This window comes from Fundulus heteroclitus, chromosome 22, assembly GCF_011125445.2.
Source record: "Fundulus heteroclitus isolate FHET01 chromosome 22, MU-UCD_Fhet_4.1, whole genome shotgun sequence".
NCBI classification, from domain to species: Eukaryota; Metazoa; Chordata; class Actinopteri; order Cyprinodontiformes; family Fundulidae; genus Fundulus; species Fundulus heteroclitus.
The window spans coordinates 24,481,617-24,499,154 of record NC_046382.1 but is presented as its reverse complement, the minus strand read 5'-3'; the positions used below and the strand labels follow the sequence as shown (position 1 = coordinate 24,499,154).

Genomic DNA, 17,538 nt, shown 5'->3' with positions numbered 1-17,538 from the left:
TCTATCTAAAAATAGGTCATTAACAAACAACATAAAATGACCAGGGCAGCATTTAAATATGTTTTGAATTTGTTTGATAATTTTCAATATTGATCAACATGATCTCTATTTTATCCATAGGCTTTTTTCTATATCATCCAGCCCTACTTACTGGTATGCCTCTATGCTGTAAGAAAACTGTGTATTTTGTGCTTAGAAACCGGAAACAAATGAACTGAGGAGTATCTGCATTAGTGTTTGTACCATGCTAATGCTAGCACTAGCATGCAAAGGCTAATCCTAAATGTTTACAGATTTATAGTCTTTAAATCGAAATGGGTAAACACTACTTAATGGATGAAACTTTTTTATATCAATATTGTATCATTGTGTAATGTTAACATTTACCTACTATGACGATGAATTTGATTTCATATGTTTATGATATTAATAGTTAATTTGATGGTAATACTAGAAACAGTGCTAATACTGGTCATTCTGACAAGAAAGACGACGTGGCGTAAATAAAAGTATCACTCTATTAAATAAAGAGAGAAGTTAATATTCAGAGTTTAATAAATCAAACGTTTTAAGATTAACTGATTATGGATCAATAACAGATTAATAAACCTTCTGAACTTTTAAATTAGCAATGCAAGCTCATTTGCATTTAAACTTTTAGACATAACGACAGAATCGTGGTATCACGAAAATCAGTGATACACAAATATCCTTCAGTGTTGCAATGTCAACATCACTGGCGATAAGAACATTTCTTTCAGCAAACATACACCTCAGACAGAAAGCAGTCTATCCAGGAGACAGAAAAATTAAATACATAACTTCCCTTATATCTGGTCATCTCTTCGGTTTGGGAAATAAAAACAAAGTTTGTTAATGACTTTAGCCCAACATCTTAATGCTGCTACCGCTACCACTTATTGCTGCCATAGAAGTTTGTGTTGTGGTTGATATTGCAATGACTATAATTTTGTGATATATTGTGCAGCCAAAATTTACATTCAATCCAAACACGAAGCTTCAGTGCATGCCGCTGGAGAGCAAGAGCATTTGAAGGAAAGCAGTTCTCACTCTGACCTGTATCTTCAATCCACTACAACGAATGGATACAAAATTGACTTCATAGCAATGGAATGCATTTCATGTTCAAACCAAATGCAAAAGTCAAAAAGTGCCATTATGCCTACAATTCAAAGACTGGTTCTTAAATCTGTCAAAACCTTTCTTTTGTCCTGTCACCGGCGCCAGAAATTAACCAGCATACTAAACTGTGAGTGCATGCTTGCACAAAGACAAAAACACCCACACAATAAACCCAGGACAGAGCGGCATGTAGGTCAACCTGTGGTCAGCTGATCTGGACTGATCCTGTCTCCGTGTGAGCGACCGGTGCTTTAAAGCAGAGTAACAACCAGCGCACAAAACAAGAAGGATTTCCGAGTACAAAATGAGTACTTCTGCTTTTATGCCCGGTCAAGACGCAACGCTCCAGTTCTGCTTCGTTTGCTGCTTATTCTAAACACAACATTAGCCCCAAATCAGCTGCACCCTGCTCATGTTTGATCATGCCTTGTCTGTGAGGATACACGCAAAGAAAACAGCTCCCTGCAGAAAAAGAAAAAAAAATACACTCTCTCACACTTACCCAAAGCTGAGCAATGCTGCACATCTCATCTAATTCCCTTCATAGCGTAGAGGAAAAGACTCAATTGTCACAGATGCTGGTGATCCCGCAGAGGCCAGCGGCAACTCTTGAAGCTTTCGCTGCTTCCAAGCTCCCTGCCAGCACCTTCTCACTCACCCCCCCTCCTTGCACATATCCCTCATTCTGTTCACTCTCTTCCTTTCTTACTCCCTCTCTCCTCCTCCTCCTCCTTCTGTCTTTCTTTTTTCCTCCACCCTTGCACTCTGATCCGTCTCTTTCCCCCTGTCCGGCGTCTGCACAATGCACATCAATTATTCAGAAGCAGACTCCCGGTTTCTCCAACTTATCCAATCAGAGCGCGGCTCAGCGCTAATGGGCTCCTGCTGTACCTGCTACCGGCTCCAACGCACTCTCGAGACATCGGGAGGGGAAGGAAGAGTGGGAAGGACGGGAGGGAGGGAGGGAGGGAGGGAGGGAAGAGAAAAACACAAGACAGCGGGTAGCAGTGGAGACAGCCGCGTAAGAGCAGAGGATGAGAGGAAGCGATAAAGACAGCGAGCCGACGCAGACAAACAAGAGGAGAGGATTGAGGAGGAAAGGTGCGAGAGCGCTTCTCACCTTTGTCGTAATGGATGCGTTCGGTTTAGCTCTCCATTTCCTTGTTTTTCTTTTTTTTTTTTTAAAGAGTGCGCAGGGAAGCACACATGCGTAATCCAACCCCTGCAAATGCCATTTGTCAAAAGAAGGGCAAAGAAAACCAGACTGAAAGAAAAAAAAAGCCCTCGCAAGCTTAGTTTGCAAACTTGCATGAAAGGGCGGAGCTTAATGTGCGATGTAGGCTGGCTGGGAGCCAGTGCAGAAGAGAGGAAGTGGAAGAAGACCAAAAATCCATCTATTCAGAGGCAGACAAGTAGTAATTTATTTGTCTTATCAGAGAGCGAGAGAGGGGGAGAGGGGGGGAGGGGGGTCCCTGCTTGGAGGACAATATAATCTGATCATGTCCCCCTTTGTCTTCATCAGCGGATCTAACAAGGACGTCAGAAGTGAGCAGAATGTCTGAGAGAAAAAGAGAAGAAGCCAGGTCAATGAATCTGAGTTTAACCCGACACGAAGAAACAACCGAGCTGTCACCTAAATGTAGAGGAGCGGGCTGAGAGAGGGAGAGGTGGTTGGGGGGGGGGAAACAAAGTGGCCTCGTGACAGCAGAGGGAAGTTTTCTTTTGTGTGGCTTCTTGTGCAGAACACTCAGTCATCAATGGCTCTCAAAAAGAACCCGTGCTGTACTGAAAGACACACACACACTGAAATATAACGTTAACAGGGTGTGCCGAAAGCCCCTGGGGAGCAAGAGGGGTGGGTGGTGTCCTGAGGTGTGGGTGCCGGATCAGTCAAGCAAGAACAAAAAGAGGATTTAACTGATTTGCTCATCCGGTTTTTGCACGAGCACAAAGTCCTCTGTGTTTGGATTACGAAGTGCAGGCGCGGTCCGGATTGGACCGGAGGAACGAATTTGCCTGCAAGTGTCCAAACCGAGCCAATTAGGCAGAAAGCGAGGAGACGGACGCGATCGGCTACAAAAAGTCTTCCTCCCACCTTGTGGGCTTCAGTGAACTCCAGAGGAACAGTTCTGACGGAAGATGCGGGGTTGCACGGGGGTTTCATCATCTGAGGAGCAGCCGCTAGAGAGTGCCAGAGGAGAGAACCGTGGGCTAAAAATAAGCCCTGTTTCTTCTTAATAATTCAGCGCACTGCTCTTACGCAGCGGTAATTAAATATAAAAGTATGTAGGGTTGATTGGGTCAATAATGAAGGATCTATATCCTTCTATAGTTTTACACATAGAGAAAATCATTCAGACGAGAGCTGACCCTGGTCCCTTCCACTTTGCTACATGTTATAAAATACCCACAAACTTTAATATACATATTTTTGAAGATCGTTTTACATGAAAATCTAAAACATGTAATGAGCATTGGTAATTAGCTCGTACTCTTGGCACCCCTGAATAAAATCCATCCAAACAGTATACAGAATCCATCTGTGCGTAATTTAACCACACCATAGCTGAAGCTGTTCTGTGAAGGCCTCAGAGGCTCCTCAGAGAACCTCGGTGAAGAAATAATGTCACAAGGACCAAGGAACACACCAGACGAGAATAATGTGGAGGATAAAAGTATTTTCCTAAGCTTTGAATATCACAATCCATTGTTGGAAACTGGAATGAGTCCGGTTTAGCTACAAACCTGCCAAAGTGGTTCATGGTCACTTTGGAGGAGCTGCAGAGCTTTGGCGGGAGTATCTTTTGACAGCACATCATGACAAATGTCTTTTTTACAGAAGAATGGCTAGAAGAAAAAAAAACTGGTTGCGAGGAGTTTGCCACAGTCCACATCTGCAAGAGACATACTTTAGAAGAGCTGCAGCTGGGACGGCAGCATAAGGTGAGCCTAAAGTCTATTGTCCTGGTTGACAATAAGCCATATTTCTTTATTCAAAACATAATAATAACAGATCTTGAATCCTTTTCCATCAACTTTACATTTATGTCCTATTGTGTGGTGGACACGTAAACGTAGAAAAAAAGATTGAGGACATTTTTCTAAAAGCCTAATGGAAGCAGCAGGGCAGATTTCTCAGTTTTCTTGAGTTGCTTTATTGAGCAACGGGGGGGGTTGAGGTCTGTGTGTTTCTGTGTGCTGATCAGAGGACACGAGGTGAGCTTTAGCCACACCCAGGAAGTTTTCTATCACCGCTGACAGAACAGCAGATCTCACTGTGTCCACTGACCGAGCTCTGACAGCTTCTGTCTGCAAAGCTAACCGTGGTGCTGCAAATGTGAGTGTGTGGGAGGGAAAGCTTTGTTCTCGGGGTTGTTTCCCACCAAACCTTCATTCTTCAGACAAAACCAAGACGTGACTAATACTGAGAAAAATTGCTTAGTACTTTGCACATTTCTCAGCTATACACATTTAGGATGACAAGTTAACCGGGTCAATAATATAAAATAAATCTGCACTTTCATAAGTAACAGAGGCACAAAACTCAGCCACCGTGTCTTATGGAACCATTGAAGATAAGAAAATATATATTATTCCAAAGACTAACTTCCCGCAAACCGCATGTCTATTCAAGATACAACCCATTTTGGATAAAAAGGCAACAGATTTGACATTTAATCCGAGTTTATCGTCGTAAAGAGAACCGTTGCGAGCTTGATGACAGACTGGCATATTCACAGAGGATGGAAACAGCAAAACCACGGAGAGATTACGGCCATAATCTGATTTGCTGTCTGCTGAACTTCACAGTATCCCAACAGCTCAATCTGTTGGGGTTAGCTTGTATTTGTAGGGCAGCTGCACACCTAGTTTATGACAAACCTCTAATGAGCTGCGAGCCTGTTGGTAGCAGAATACAGATTATCGGGTAAGAAATGTAAACAGGGATTTATGGGAGGACGGGTGGACGCATAAAGGGGCGGCTTTGGAGAGCACAGCGTGACGACTCGAACTCAACCCCCCCCCAGCAGCCACCAATTAGAGGCTTCCAGGCACAGGTACAAGTATATAAGCAGCATTACAGCCGAGTATCTTTACTCCAGGAATTAACAGTGCCAATGTTACATTGCCTAACGGCAGATAAGTCTCTTCACTGGCTGATTTCAGATTAGAGCAACACAGTAATCCTCCAGGCTTCACTGCAGGGTCACAATCTCCAAATTCGTGCTAGATGCTGACCGATATAGGCTTCTCCGACAGCCCAGGCTGACAGCGGATGTTCCAGGTCAATTGTTCTTATGCCGCTTTTTTATTTATTTATGAATTATTATTATTATTATTATTATTATTATTATTATTATTATTATTATTATTATTATTATTATTATTATTATTATTATTATTATTATTAATATTATTATTATTATTATTTCAAAGCTGAAGAAGGAGATCCTATCTGCTGAAGAAAATGTGTCGTCTTAATTTATCAGCCGCCTGAAACAAAGGCCATGTATTTCACTGTGAAATTGTGTATATCATTAAAAGGTTAGTCCAAAACTAATGAAAATGCCCCAAAGCTCAGGGTCTAGCTTGGTCTGCAGGGACTTTAGGGCTCTCTTAACACATAATGTACATTGTTGTCATTTCGGTTTTGATTTACAGTCAAGCACGGTTTATATGTTTTCAACAGTGCTACTTTTTTTATTAGCTGCTAAAGCTAAACAACTTCTCCAACATCATCAATAAAAAAAAACTGCTTTTTATTAAAACGTGCATGAGTTCGCCTTGTAAAAATAGCGCTAAACATTTCTTGTTCCGACGAGTTTTAAAACTGAATCTTGGTCTGACGGAGCTTTTCCCTGAGGAGCCTGAAGACAGCATCCCAGACTCATCGGCCCTGCTCTGGGCTCTCGGGTGTCAGACCTGCAGGCCTCTGTCGCCATGCGGGCTGCCGGAGGATTACGCTGAGGTGGCACGACTGAGCACACATCCCAAGGCTGCTCAAACACACGCAGTGTCTTGCAAAAGGATGTATACTTCTTGAACTTTGTTCACAGTACAACCACAAACTTCACTTTAGTCAATTGAGATTTTAATGTAATCGACCAACACATAATTGTGAGGCAGAAACAAAATAATTTTTAAAGCTCTTTACAACTAAAACTAAGTTTGGCGTGCATTTCTATTCAATCCCCTGACTAAATACAACCTTTTCATGCAATAAAAACTACAAATGTTAATATCTCAATGTGTTTCCAAGAGTTTTTTAACAAAATCCAGCCATTTGCAGCGTCTGACAGGTTTTTATCTGGGATTTAGCTCCATCCATCGTTGCATCAACCCTGACCAGCTTCCCTGTCTCTGATGAAAAAACAGCATCCCCTCAGCATGACGCTGCCACCGCCATTCTTCATGGTGGGGATGACGTGTTCAGGTTTGGTGGCGCAGTGCTAGTTTCCTGTCATAAAGCATTTTAAATGAATGCCCAAAACTTTTGTTTTGTTCTCATTGGACCAGAGTCTCCCTTCCATTTGTTGGTGCGTCCATTACGTGTGGAGCATGTTTACCAACGCGGTGCCTTCTGAAAGTACATATCTGTATTTAGTGGCAGAAAAGTAAAGCAGGCTGACTGCAAATCCACGCCACCCGTCTCAGATTTCTATTTAGTAAAAAACTAAAATAAAGCATGTATCGTTTTTCTTCCACTTCACAAATACGAGCTACTTTTTATTAGTTTGTCACGTAAAATCCCAATAAAACACACAAAAACCGTGAAAAACTCGGCGTATGGACAGAGCAGTGAAGGTTAATCTAATCTACTTTCTTTGTCCTTGTCTGTTTTCCCAGAAAAAAACCTCCACGTATGGAGGTTCCCCCCCCATGGTCAGACTCTGCCTGCCTGCCTGCCTCACATGATGAATGCCTGTATCAGATCCTCTGCCCTGGCCCTGCATAATTACAATAAATCTCCCATTTGTCCAGCATGTATAAACAGCTTTTCCTGAAACTCTGCGTCGCCTCCTAATAGATCCCAGAATCATCAGCAGCCCTGAAGATGATTCCGACTGTCAGCCGGGGCCCGGCCAGCCAGCCGGTCCGGGCCATGCCTGGACGGCAAATCACATTATCCCGACACAAGAACACAGACAGACAGAGAAATACAGTAATCAATATTGCGCGCTGACGTCTGTCAGAGCACTTAGGGTTCCTCCCAGCAAGATGCTGTCTGCCGCGACTGAAAGAAGATATTCGGCTTTAGTAAATGTACTTATCGCGGACAATGCGAGCGAAAAAACCCTGAAGCCGATACGTTTCTGCCTTTTTGAACGGCGGGCTGCAACACAATGGAGCTAGCACAAAGAATAATAGGATGAGATTACAGAGCGGTACGCAGTTCCTGTTTTGTGCATGTGAGATAATTGGCCTGTCAAAAAAAAAAAAAAAAACACAAAGAAATCAGAGAGTTTAATCAAAATATTTAACTCTCCTGCTTATCTAACCAGCCGAGCAAAGGTTTATCTGTGCTCCGTGTGGCGGAGTGAAGGGTCCAGCGCGTAGCGGCGACACCTCTCCGGCTATCCATCTCTTTATTTCCCCTCCCTTCACTCCTCCACTCTGCCTCTGCGTGCTTCACTTTGACAAATGCACAAGAAGCGGCTGCTGCTGGAGGAGCACAGGAGGCTGGGAGGGGAGGTATGGATTGGAGGAAATTGGATTTGATAGATAAATGTCTGAGGATAGCATTACTGCTTTCTCTTCCCTGCTACACATGTGTGCATGCAGGCGGTTCACACACGCGCGCATAAACACACACACACACACACACACACACACACACACAGGTAGGGCTGCACAGGCTGCAAGTGTTGAGAAGGCTGTTTTTCTGAGGGTACCACTCAGACAGCTCATCTCAATAGCACATTAATGTTTAATGGAAGCTAAAAATATCTTGACATTATCATACTCTCTGGGCTTTTTGCGTGTTGCCTGTGGTTGATGTCGGTGGAAAGAAATCAAACACTTCCAAATGTCAGATTTACGGTGACTTTAACATGCGCATTTATTTGCTTTTAAGCGTTTAACGGTTATAAGTCTCGGTTTGCATAAACTGGTAAATTAACAGCGAGTTGAAGGTGTAGTTTACTGAGAGATTTTTTTTTTTGCCTCTGTCGTGAATGGCGTGATGGATGAGCATGCATCTGCTTGCATTTTCTTTCTTTTGTTTTTCAGCCAGGGGGGGGGGGGTCTTACCTGCAGACTTGGGAGTGAATTTGTCCCGGTTGGCGGCACACACAGCGAGCAACCTGTAGCCCAGGTCCAAGTCGAACCCCTGCTGAGCTGCAACGCGGCTCACCACCTGCAGACAGAGTCATAAATCAGCGAGCGTCTTTCGCGGCTGCGTTACAAATCTAGCAGTCGGTCTTTTCTAACCTGAACGGGTTGCGTTTCCCTGACACGGTCGAGGTTGGGATTTCTTTACAGAAACAATTGGCCCCGATCAACACGTTTCAGTTCATTTTTCATTTTAGCTTCCCCCCCCCTGCATTTTTAGGCTTTGACAAACACAGAGAAAACATTGGAAACCCAAAGCGCCTTACGGACGCATCCATACACCTTAAACTTTCTCAAATGTCGTCATAACACCATAGCAAATGTCCATGTATTTCATGTGACAGATGAACACCAAGTACACCCTGATTGTGAAATACGCAAAAGAAAAATAGATCATAGTTTTTAGAATTTTTTACAAGCAAAATTTCTGACATGCATTTATATTCAGCTTCATATAATAATCACTCCATCTGCTCCATCTTTCCTGTTCTTGCTAAGCTAAAGCCCCCCTCCCTCCTCCCCCCCACATCATGATGCTGCCACCACTATGTTTCACAGTGGGGATGGTGTGTTCAGGGTAATGTGCATTAGTAGTTTTCCCTCACAAACAGCACTTTGCGTGTCAAACTGTTTTATTCTTATCTGAGAAGCACCTTCCTCCACATGTTTGCTGTGTCTCTTGCATGCCTTTTAGTAAACTGGAAACGGGATTTCTCAGTTAAAGATGCGATTTATGGATTAAACGACTCGTTACTGAGCTGTGGATCTCTGCAGATATATTTTTATTTGTAGAAAAAAAAAAGGTAGAAAAGCATGTATAATTTTCCTTCCACTTCACATTAGGGCTTCTTTTTGTTGATCTAGCTCATAAAAAGCCAATAAAATGCCGTGAAGGTTTTGGTTGTAATCTGATGAAATGTGAAAAAGTTAAATGGTCATAAATATTTTTTACAAGGCTCTGTGTATAATGAGAAGCTTCATAATTATGCTGATCATTTTTTGTTAAACTGAGGGAATGTCTAAAGTGTCTTCAGAGAGAGGCTCTTTATCTAAAAGGGACTCAAAGCAGAACCTCCAGACTCTAATATGACATTACAGGAGACCCTGAGGGATATTAAGCAGGATTACAGGCACATTTGCAGAGGGGGACCCCTTCCACTCTTTTTGGGCTCAATCTGTCCAGAAAACACACGCTGGCCTTCCTTCATTAAACCTAAAGAGCCCTTTACGGCTTACAAGAAAGACATTTTGACATAAATAATAAGTCGGTGAAAAAAATACGCCGAACTTGTGCCAACAACTAGATTTATTAGGCTAGAACGAACACAGCTAAATTACTTTTCTGCTTGTAGTGCGCCGCACCACATTTATTTGGACATGTTTAGGAGTCATCAGCACGTCAACAGAATCTATCCAGCCAAAACTATTATGCAACCTCGGCTGAAAAACAGTCAAAGCTGGTTGCTGTCAATCGTTTGATTTCCCTGGTGAGTGGGTCGGCCCCACGGTTTATACGAGGCAGGCGGCCAGCTACGAAGGCTAGCATAGATTTGACATGGATTTAACAGTGTTTCACCTCATAAGCCTTTTTTTCTAGCCTAATCTCCCTCTGAGGATGTGCACACAGGCCCATATTTCTGTCAATAAGAAAACAGTCTTGGAGCAAGTGCTGCAGGGTTAGTGGGCCGCTCAGATTTGCGCTCTCTCTCTCTCTCTCTCCTTCCTAGAGCAAAACAAAATACATAAAACGAAACGTATTTGTGCTTTAATCCTGCTTGTTGCTGAAAACGGACGTCCTATTTTGCCTCGGGTCATCTTCTGATTGACAATAACCTCTAATAGGTCCAATGGGGGCAGTGCAGTAATATGTCAATGCACTTCATTTCATAAGCTTGGCCCACATAAAGACTATTCCCCTCTGCATAATTCATCAAGATCATCCAGAGGCCTGGGTCCTCTCTTCTGCTCGCCTTTCTTCAGCTCCCACTGAAAAACAACATACTTAACATCCATTTTCCACATTTCTATCCTTGGACTGACACCTCTTTCTGACAGAGGAAACCAGACTGCGTTGTCTAGAGCAGGGGTTCCCATACTGGGGGTCATGAGATGAGAAGTCAGAGAATATACTAGTTTCAATCTAGCAAATGTATACCTTTCATCACAGAAAATTATACGATACTTCTTGAATATTTCGATACTGGACAATATCTGCTATTTTCCCCTCAGAAACATGAGAAACTAATCTTAATTTTTTTGTTGTTTTCTGTGGATAATTTACTTCCCCATGGCCAATAACTCAAATATCTCTTTAATCTACGATTGCCCTAATATAATTTTTTCTATGTGTAAATTATAAGACTGAAGTCATAGACTCGTAATATTACGAGAACAAAGTGAAACTGCTATGAGAATAATGTCATTTTGCACAACCGTTTCAAAGTCCTGATACTAATAAGAATTTGATGATGATGTGCTAAAAATATTTAGTATTTTCTTATTTGTAGAACCGATCTGAAAACCTAACTTTACAAGATGCTCCACATTTCTTATTTTAACACAGGGAGAAGTGCTTTATTTGTAAGAGTTCTGATAAAATTACGTACCAAAAGAGAATTTTTTTATCAAACTCCACTTACTTAAACTTGTTATGATATGACAGGAAAAGCTTTTGTCCTGGCGTACTTTTAAAACAAGGAGCTGGCATTGTGGATGGTTGTTGTGGAGAATTAGTGACCTCCAAGATGCCGCTGTTTACTGCAGTCCTCAAGCAGTGAGCCTCTGGGATTTTTACTGATCCTTCTGTTAGGTTAATTGTTGAAAAAACACCTAGACGCCTTGTTCTCAGAATGTGATGGGAAGCAGGAGTACCCAGAGAGAACCTACGCATGCAAAGAGACAATATGCAAACTCAATGCAGAAAGACCCGGCCAGGATTCAAAGCCAGGATCTTCCTGCTGCTAGGCGAAAGTTTACACTGAAAAAAGGCAACTAAAAGTAAAATGTTCTTGAAATGAGTACCTTTAAGGAGGTAAATAAGATTATTTGCCAATGGAATAAGATTTTTGCACTTAAAGTAGGAACAATTCTCCTCCATCATCAAGTGCAGATATCTAATTATCTTAATTTAGGGGTAAAACTACTAATCCCATTGGCAAATAGTCTTATTTACCCACTCAAATCAATGGAAAATACACTAATTTCAAGAAATTTGTACTTACTTTTAGTTGCCATTTTGCTGTGTAGGCACATGGCAAATCTCTTGCAGTCATTTCTTGACCTATGAATATTATTGCTCATACACCTTACTTGAACGGAAAGCTCTCTTGTCCTTTACGAAGAGAAGAAAACTCCAAGTTCTGTGCCGTGTCACATCTATACCCCCGGGGGAAACAAGAAGTTATGCACTACGAAACAGTTGCGAGTAAAATATGTTTTAAGGTTTGTTTTGGCAGGGAAATAAATTATGCCGCGCATCTGCACCCGCCGACTTTACACGCCCCGCTTTGACACAGAATGCACAAAAGGCAGGCAAAAAGCTACAATCACGGCTCAGAAAAAGCTGATAGCGATGACAGCAGCTGTGTCTCCTTTGTTGCCTCTGGTGCCACCGTGGATGAGCTGAACACGCGGAAGATCACAAACAGAACAAGCCGCCTCACATGTGGCACCCGTTTGATTTGCAGAGTTACTCATAAGAAAGCTCAGACTTGTTGCCATAATTCTTCAGATAAGCAGCAGTTTGTTCTCGGAGTCTAATGAAACAATTTAGCTGATGGAAGGAGCCCCATGGTGAGCGGGATCCCGGCAGTGGGCCCCATTGTACCGCTCTTTATCACCCTTTAAGAGGCTTTTATTTTGATAGACACTAATGAGCATTTATCTGTTTGCTCTCGAGAACACATCGGCGGGAAACAATACCCTTAGAGTGAGTTTTTTTTTTTTTAAGTGACATGTTTATTTCTTTGTTGGGAGGGCTGACACAGAAATAGATTTGCGCGTACTCTTTGATAAAATCTTTCATCGTACTTTTCCTAAAAGTCCTTCGAATAAGACAGCAGAAAAAGTGCAGAAGTGACTGGAGTGTGCGGACCGCTGAGAGCGACGGGCCTGCCCCTCTTCCATCTGCTGCTGCACACCAGCTGAGACGAGGCTACTGGACTTTTCCCTCAAAAGAAAATGTGGCTATTTGGACATTTTTTTTCCTGTTGTGAAAAACCTAACATGTAGGACCAGCATGACAGATAGCCATGGTGTGTGCTCTCTCTTACTGCTTTCAAGCCTCTACGCCTGTACAAAGGCTCCCCCCAATCAAAATCACAATGGGCTCAACTGACTCTGTGCTGTTAAACACACATTTGCTCCTTGAGTTTTGCTTTAGATAAAGTTTACAATCAGTTATGATCAGTTGCTACCATCAAATCTTGCGTTGCATGGTTGAAGTCGCACATCTCAGATCTTATAACATTTGAGATCATAAGCTTCACCGTTTGTCGGTGGTGTTTCCCATGGATCTGTGTTTGGCCCCTTTTTTTATTATCATTTTCAACCTCTAGGAAACGTGGATGAAACTCAACTCTATAGACTCACACAACCTAATTCCACTCTATTAAATGGGCAACATTCCTTTGATGAAACAGCAACAAAAAAAGAGGTTCTTCTGGTAAGAGCTAAATCAGTTATGGCCAAGTCTAGTAAATCCTCTCCAATCTCTTCTTCTTTGATGTTAAGAACTTGGGTGCCAGTTTTCATAGCACCTAATATTTTGGAAAGCAGATTAGTAACACCCTGCATACTTTCATCCAATAGTAAGCTACACTGTCTGTTTTTGTTAACCATGCCGCTGTCTGTGTACATGCTCTGGTTACGTCTCCGATTGATTGCTTTACCTCCGTTCTCTCTGGTTTACTACATAACTTGTTACACTTTGACTTCCTTTTGTCGAGCATATTCTCCCCCCTGAAAAGTTCATAAGCTTGCTGTAAAATGCTGCATTGATTTTAAACCCCTTCTTCTCACTTTCAAGTCCCCCCATAAGGTTAAACTTCCATATATCGCTGATCTTCTGCACACTGCCAATCCCTCACAGATTCTGGGATCCACATCCTCTACTTCTCTAACTTCACCAGCTACTCGCTAACGTCGGCTTGAGAGCTTTTCACGCGAGTTCCCGCTCCTTGAAACTCTTCCACAGCTATTTTCCAAATAGTTAATACAATATCCTTTCTGTGGTTGCTTAGGATGTTTAATGTTGTTCTGTAGATTTTATTTTTTATGTCATGCTTTTAATAGCCCGCTCCTGGATGCCGCGACTTGGCACTATAATTGTAACGAGTACCTTTATTTATTTAAAACTATGGTTTCAATACTCAAACTCATTCTAATGGGAGAATCTAATACCAGTCGGAGCCAAGTTGAAATTTAAATGCCTTGACCATAAGGTTAAGGTTATGAACTGTTTTTAAAAGATTTGCAGAAAAACAAAGACACGGCCTAAACATAGAGGCAGAAGAAAAAAAAAAAAGACATTGTCTCATCTTTTTTTTTCTTCTTTTCTTGGACCAAACTATGCACATCTAATTATTGTTTTGCTCATGTCTTCTAAAAAAAGTACCTGAAAAAAAAAAAATCTCCCAAAACCATAATTGTAGTTTGCGTACCGTCAGACATCCCATGAGACTTTGCTCGAAAGGTCGCTGGAAGGCCCGGGGATCTCCACACCAGTCGAGCAGCTCCGTGGCAGCCGAGTGGAAGTTGGCCGGGTTCTGTAAGTGCTGTGCAAACACACGTAGGCCCGTTAGAAACAGACAGAATCAGTGTTATTTCTTCCCTCGCGTGTAGCACAAATAAAAAAAAAAAGAAAAGACAGCACCAAAAACCTAATCGTTCTGCGGCCTCCGAGCAGCCTTGATTTAACGTCTTGTGTTTCTTCGCAACCCTGTGAGGACCTAGACTCTCTCCAATCTACGCCCACTTGGAGCTCCGCTGCATTGTGGGAAGCAGATCACACCCATATCAACAATGATGCCAGTGTTTCTTGTTAATCTCTCTTGGCAACACCCATCCCCTCGCCTCCGTGACCCACACGGCAACCGAAGCGTTTCCCTCCAATCTTCCCTCTCCTCTCGCTTTGCCTTATTCATTGCCGGGTTTTTTTTTTCAGAGTGTAACACACCAGAGGTCCACTGGCTGACTTGGCTGTGCACAAAGAAAACAACCTTGGTCCTGGCAGCTATGTGTGCAGGCTCAATGTGAGCAGTTGGTGTGCTGTCTAATCTCTTTCACTCTCTGTCTGCCTCTCTTGCTTGTTCACTGAGGCCTGAAACAGTCGAGTCTTTTCTTCCCAGTGTTTGAGGGCTTCTGAGGCTGGCAGGACACAATAAGCGGTTTTTAAAACTGAGCTCCCTTTCTTCGCTCCTCAGAAGGTTAATAGCTCTGAAAAGGCGCGGAGCTGCGGCTTGCTCAGTTGGCCAGACTGGAGCCCACTTGAAAGCGTTTATTATTCCTATCTGGAGCAAAAGCGTCTTGCTTTGTGTTTTCCTGCAGAGGAGGTAAAGCTATATATTTATATATATTTTTTTTTTAGATAGCAGCAGAGGTGAGTGTTTTCAGAAAGTGGGGCTATTTGGATGACAAAAAAAAGGGAGCTTCCTAGCAAACATGATGTCACACCTAGTGGAGGCTTATAGCAAAAACCCTTCTTGATATCATGGGAGTCAGGAGAGACCTTGATGGGGAGACAAGCTATGATGCTTCTGTGATTCGGACTCTCAAAGGTGTTTGAACGATTGTATGACACGGAGGGAGAGGGAGTGGAAGATGCTCTTGCTGAGTAAGAGCAAGAGGAGGAGATCCTCTTCTAGATGAGTGATATGATCTGGCATTGTTGCTGCTTGATGGGAGGAGTATCAGCCTCCAGCGTAGGGAAAATCAGACCTTGCACAGCAGGGGCTGTCTGTCTTGATCTGAGCTCAGCTCCCCCTGCTGCAGCGGTCACCAACAACTCTGCCTGACAACCTGAGCTCCGGTGTGAAGGAGGGGGGGGGGGGGGGGGGTCGGAAGGAAATATCTCTGCTGAGCTGCTGAGAGCGGAAACGGCTCTGAGAGTCGTTCCCACAGTTATTGTTGTTGAGGGGTTGGATGAGGATAAGAACAACGACTGATGGCCACTGCAGCACACAGAGAGCCAAACGACTGACAGATTGTCCTCTGAGAGATGATTTACCCACGTTTCAGGCCAGCTTTACATCCGGCGGCTCAGTTCCTACCTGGGCACGTACAATAAAAGCACACCGCTCAGCGGATTTCTCCCAAACCAAAACAACCCCCTTCTGGCATCTCAGAGCTGGTGTGTGTATAAACCACACCAGGCATCTAGAATAATATATAGGGGACTTGATTTTGTTCAAATTAATATGAAATCGCTGACATAGTTGAGATCAGTCAACAGCACTTGTTTCAACAGAAAGTTTTCTCTTTTCTTTAATATTAAAGGCATCTTATAAGTACTGCAAATTTAGAGTTGGGCCTTTAAGCTTTGCTTCTGACATTTTTTCAGGTCACCTTTTTGATTGCTTTTGTGTATTTTTGATAGAAATTTGTATTTTGTGATTGCAAAAAAAAAAAAAAAAACTACAAAAACATTTACTCAAACCTTTATTTTTCTGTGACGACCACATTTCAGCTGAATCACTTTCAATTTCAATGTGCACATTTTTGCAACAACAAATGACGTTATCGTCAGACTCGCTGCTCCAAGACGCTCCCCAGCCAACGTGACTGAGCTTGACTTTTCGTTCTCCTCCCTGTTTCACAATCATGCACTGACGGGACAAAACGCGAAGAGCGGATGGGGTGTGAATACTTTTGCTCGGCTATCAGCGGAGCTAAAAGAAAACACAGTAAGAGAGACACATCAGCTAATAATCTCTGGCTGAAGGCTTCATCATTTGCCTATTTATTCTAAGACATGGCGTCATTTGGATGTTGGGAGATATAAAGGCTCACACCCACGTATCATAAACAAATATGCCAACAGCCCGCCAGCAAGGCAAGCAGTCTATGAGCTCCACAGACCATTAATCACACGCAGAGGCGGTAGCCCTGGGATACGTTAGTCTGCTTGTGAGGAGTCTCCTGAAAGCTGACAGCCAGGGAAGCGTTTAGGCAAAACTGCAGCAAGGGCTGGCATACGTCAGGAGGGAGCAGCATGATGTCAGAGAGCGCAGCTTTGAAGTCCGCTCTGGTGTTCAGAGCCAGATTTGCCTCCCTCTGTGTCCCTCTACAACAAGATCTGTGCCACTGAAGCGAGGGCCCAGACACGTCGATGCCTAAATAAGGTGCTGAGAGGAGAAAGTAAGGCTGGAAGTTTTTGCCCACTGGGAATCCACGTCTCAAGTGCAGGAAAAGAAACTGAAGCGGGGGGGATTTTTTTTTCCTTTTATGCCTAACCTGTTTGATGCACTGCAGCCTGTCGTTGGTCTGCTGGATATGCCGGTCCATCGATGGTAACGTGTTCATCTTGTTGCCTCTACCAGGACTCCATGAAAGGTTTTTGGGGGGTTTTTACGCTGCAAAAAAAAGAGGAGACATACATTTAGAACGGCCGTGAGTTTAATGCCTGGAAAGTTCAAAAAGCATTTCAGGCGTTGAACAGAAGAACAAAACGGCTCATTTACAAACTAAATCACTGAAGAGCCTTAACATGTCTTCACTTCTTTTTATTAATGCAAAGAAGCTGGCAGGCTGGATGGAAGATGGATGAATGGGTGGATGGATACAACTTTTAGACCAACAGGACAGGGTGGAAGAGATTTTCAAACTATTCCCCAATATCTCTATTTTTCTTCCATATTCCTTTACTGAACCTGGAAACTATTTGAATTAACCTCCACAGTTTTCCCGAATGCGTAGGAGTCACAGGTTACCCTGATTTTATTTTCAGATCCCTCAGTGAGGAGCGACGCTCTCAGTCTCATATTCTGCGACTCCGGCCATCGCACATCGAGGATTGAGTCGGGATTAATGGGTATCGTGCTGGTTCACCGACGAGGCCTCCATCCC

At 43.0% G+C, this 17,538-nt stretch overlaps 1 protein-coding gene across 9 annotated transcripts in view; it reads right to left on the bottom strand.

Moving 5' to 3' along the window:
- The window catches only part of zmiz1a (zinc finger, MIZ-type containing 1a), a 134,439-nt gene that overhangs the window by 25,541 nt on the left and 91,360 nt on the right, over positions 1 to 17,538 (bottom strand). For 5 of the 9 annotated variants that reach the window (XM_021307597.2, XM_036126464.1, XM_021307596.2 and 2 more), the window contains 3 exons: positions 16,927 to 17,045; positions 14,136 to 14,249; positions 8,395 to 8,500 (listed from right to left, as the gene is read on the bottom strand). The exons of 2 other annotated variants lie outside the window; for them this stretch is intronic. In XM_021307597.2, the coding sequence (XP_021163272.2) occupies positions 8,395 to 8,500; positions 14,136 to 14,249; positions 16,927 to 16,995 (289 nt within the window). In that variant the 5' untranslated portion in view covers positions 16,996 to 17,045. Of the gene's footprint in view, positions 1 to 1,645; positions 1,976 to 2,263; positions 2,367 to 8,394; positions 8,501 to 14,135; positions 14,250 to 16,926; positions 17,046 to 17,538 lie in introns of those variants that run through there. 2 more of the 9 variants (XM_012880552.3, XM_012880551.3) reach the window with 2 other exon arrangements.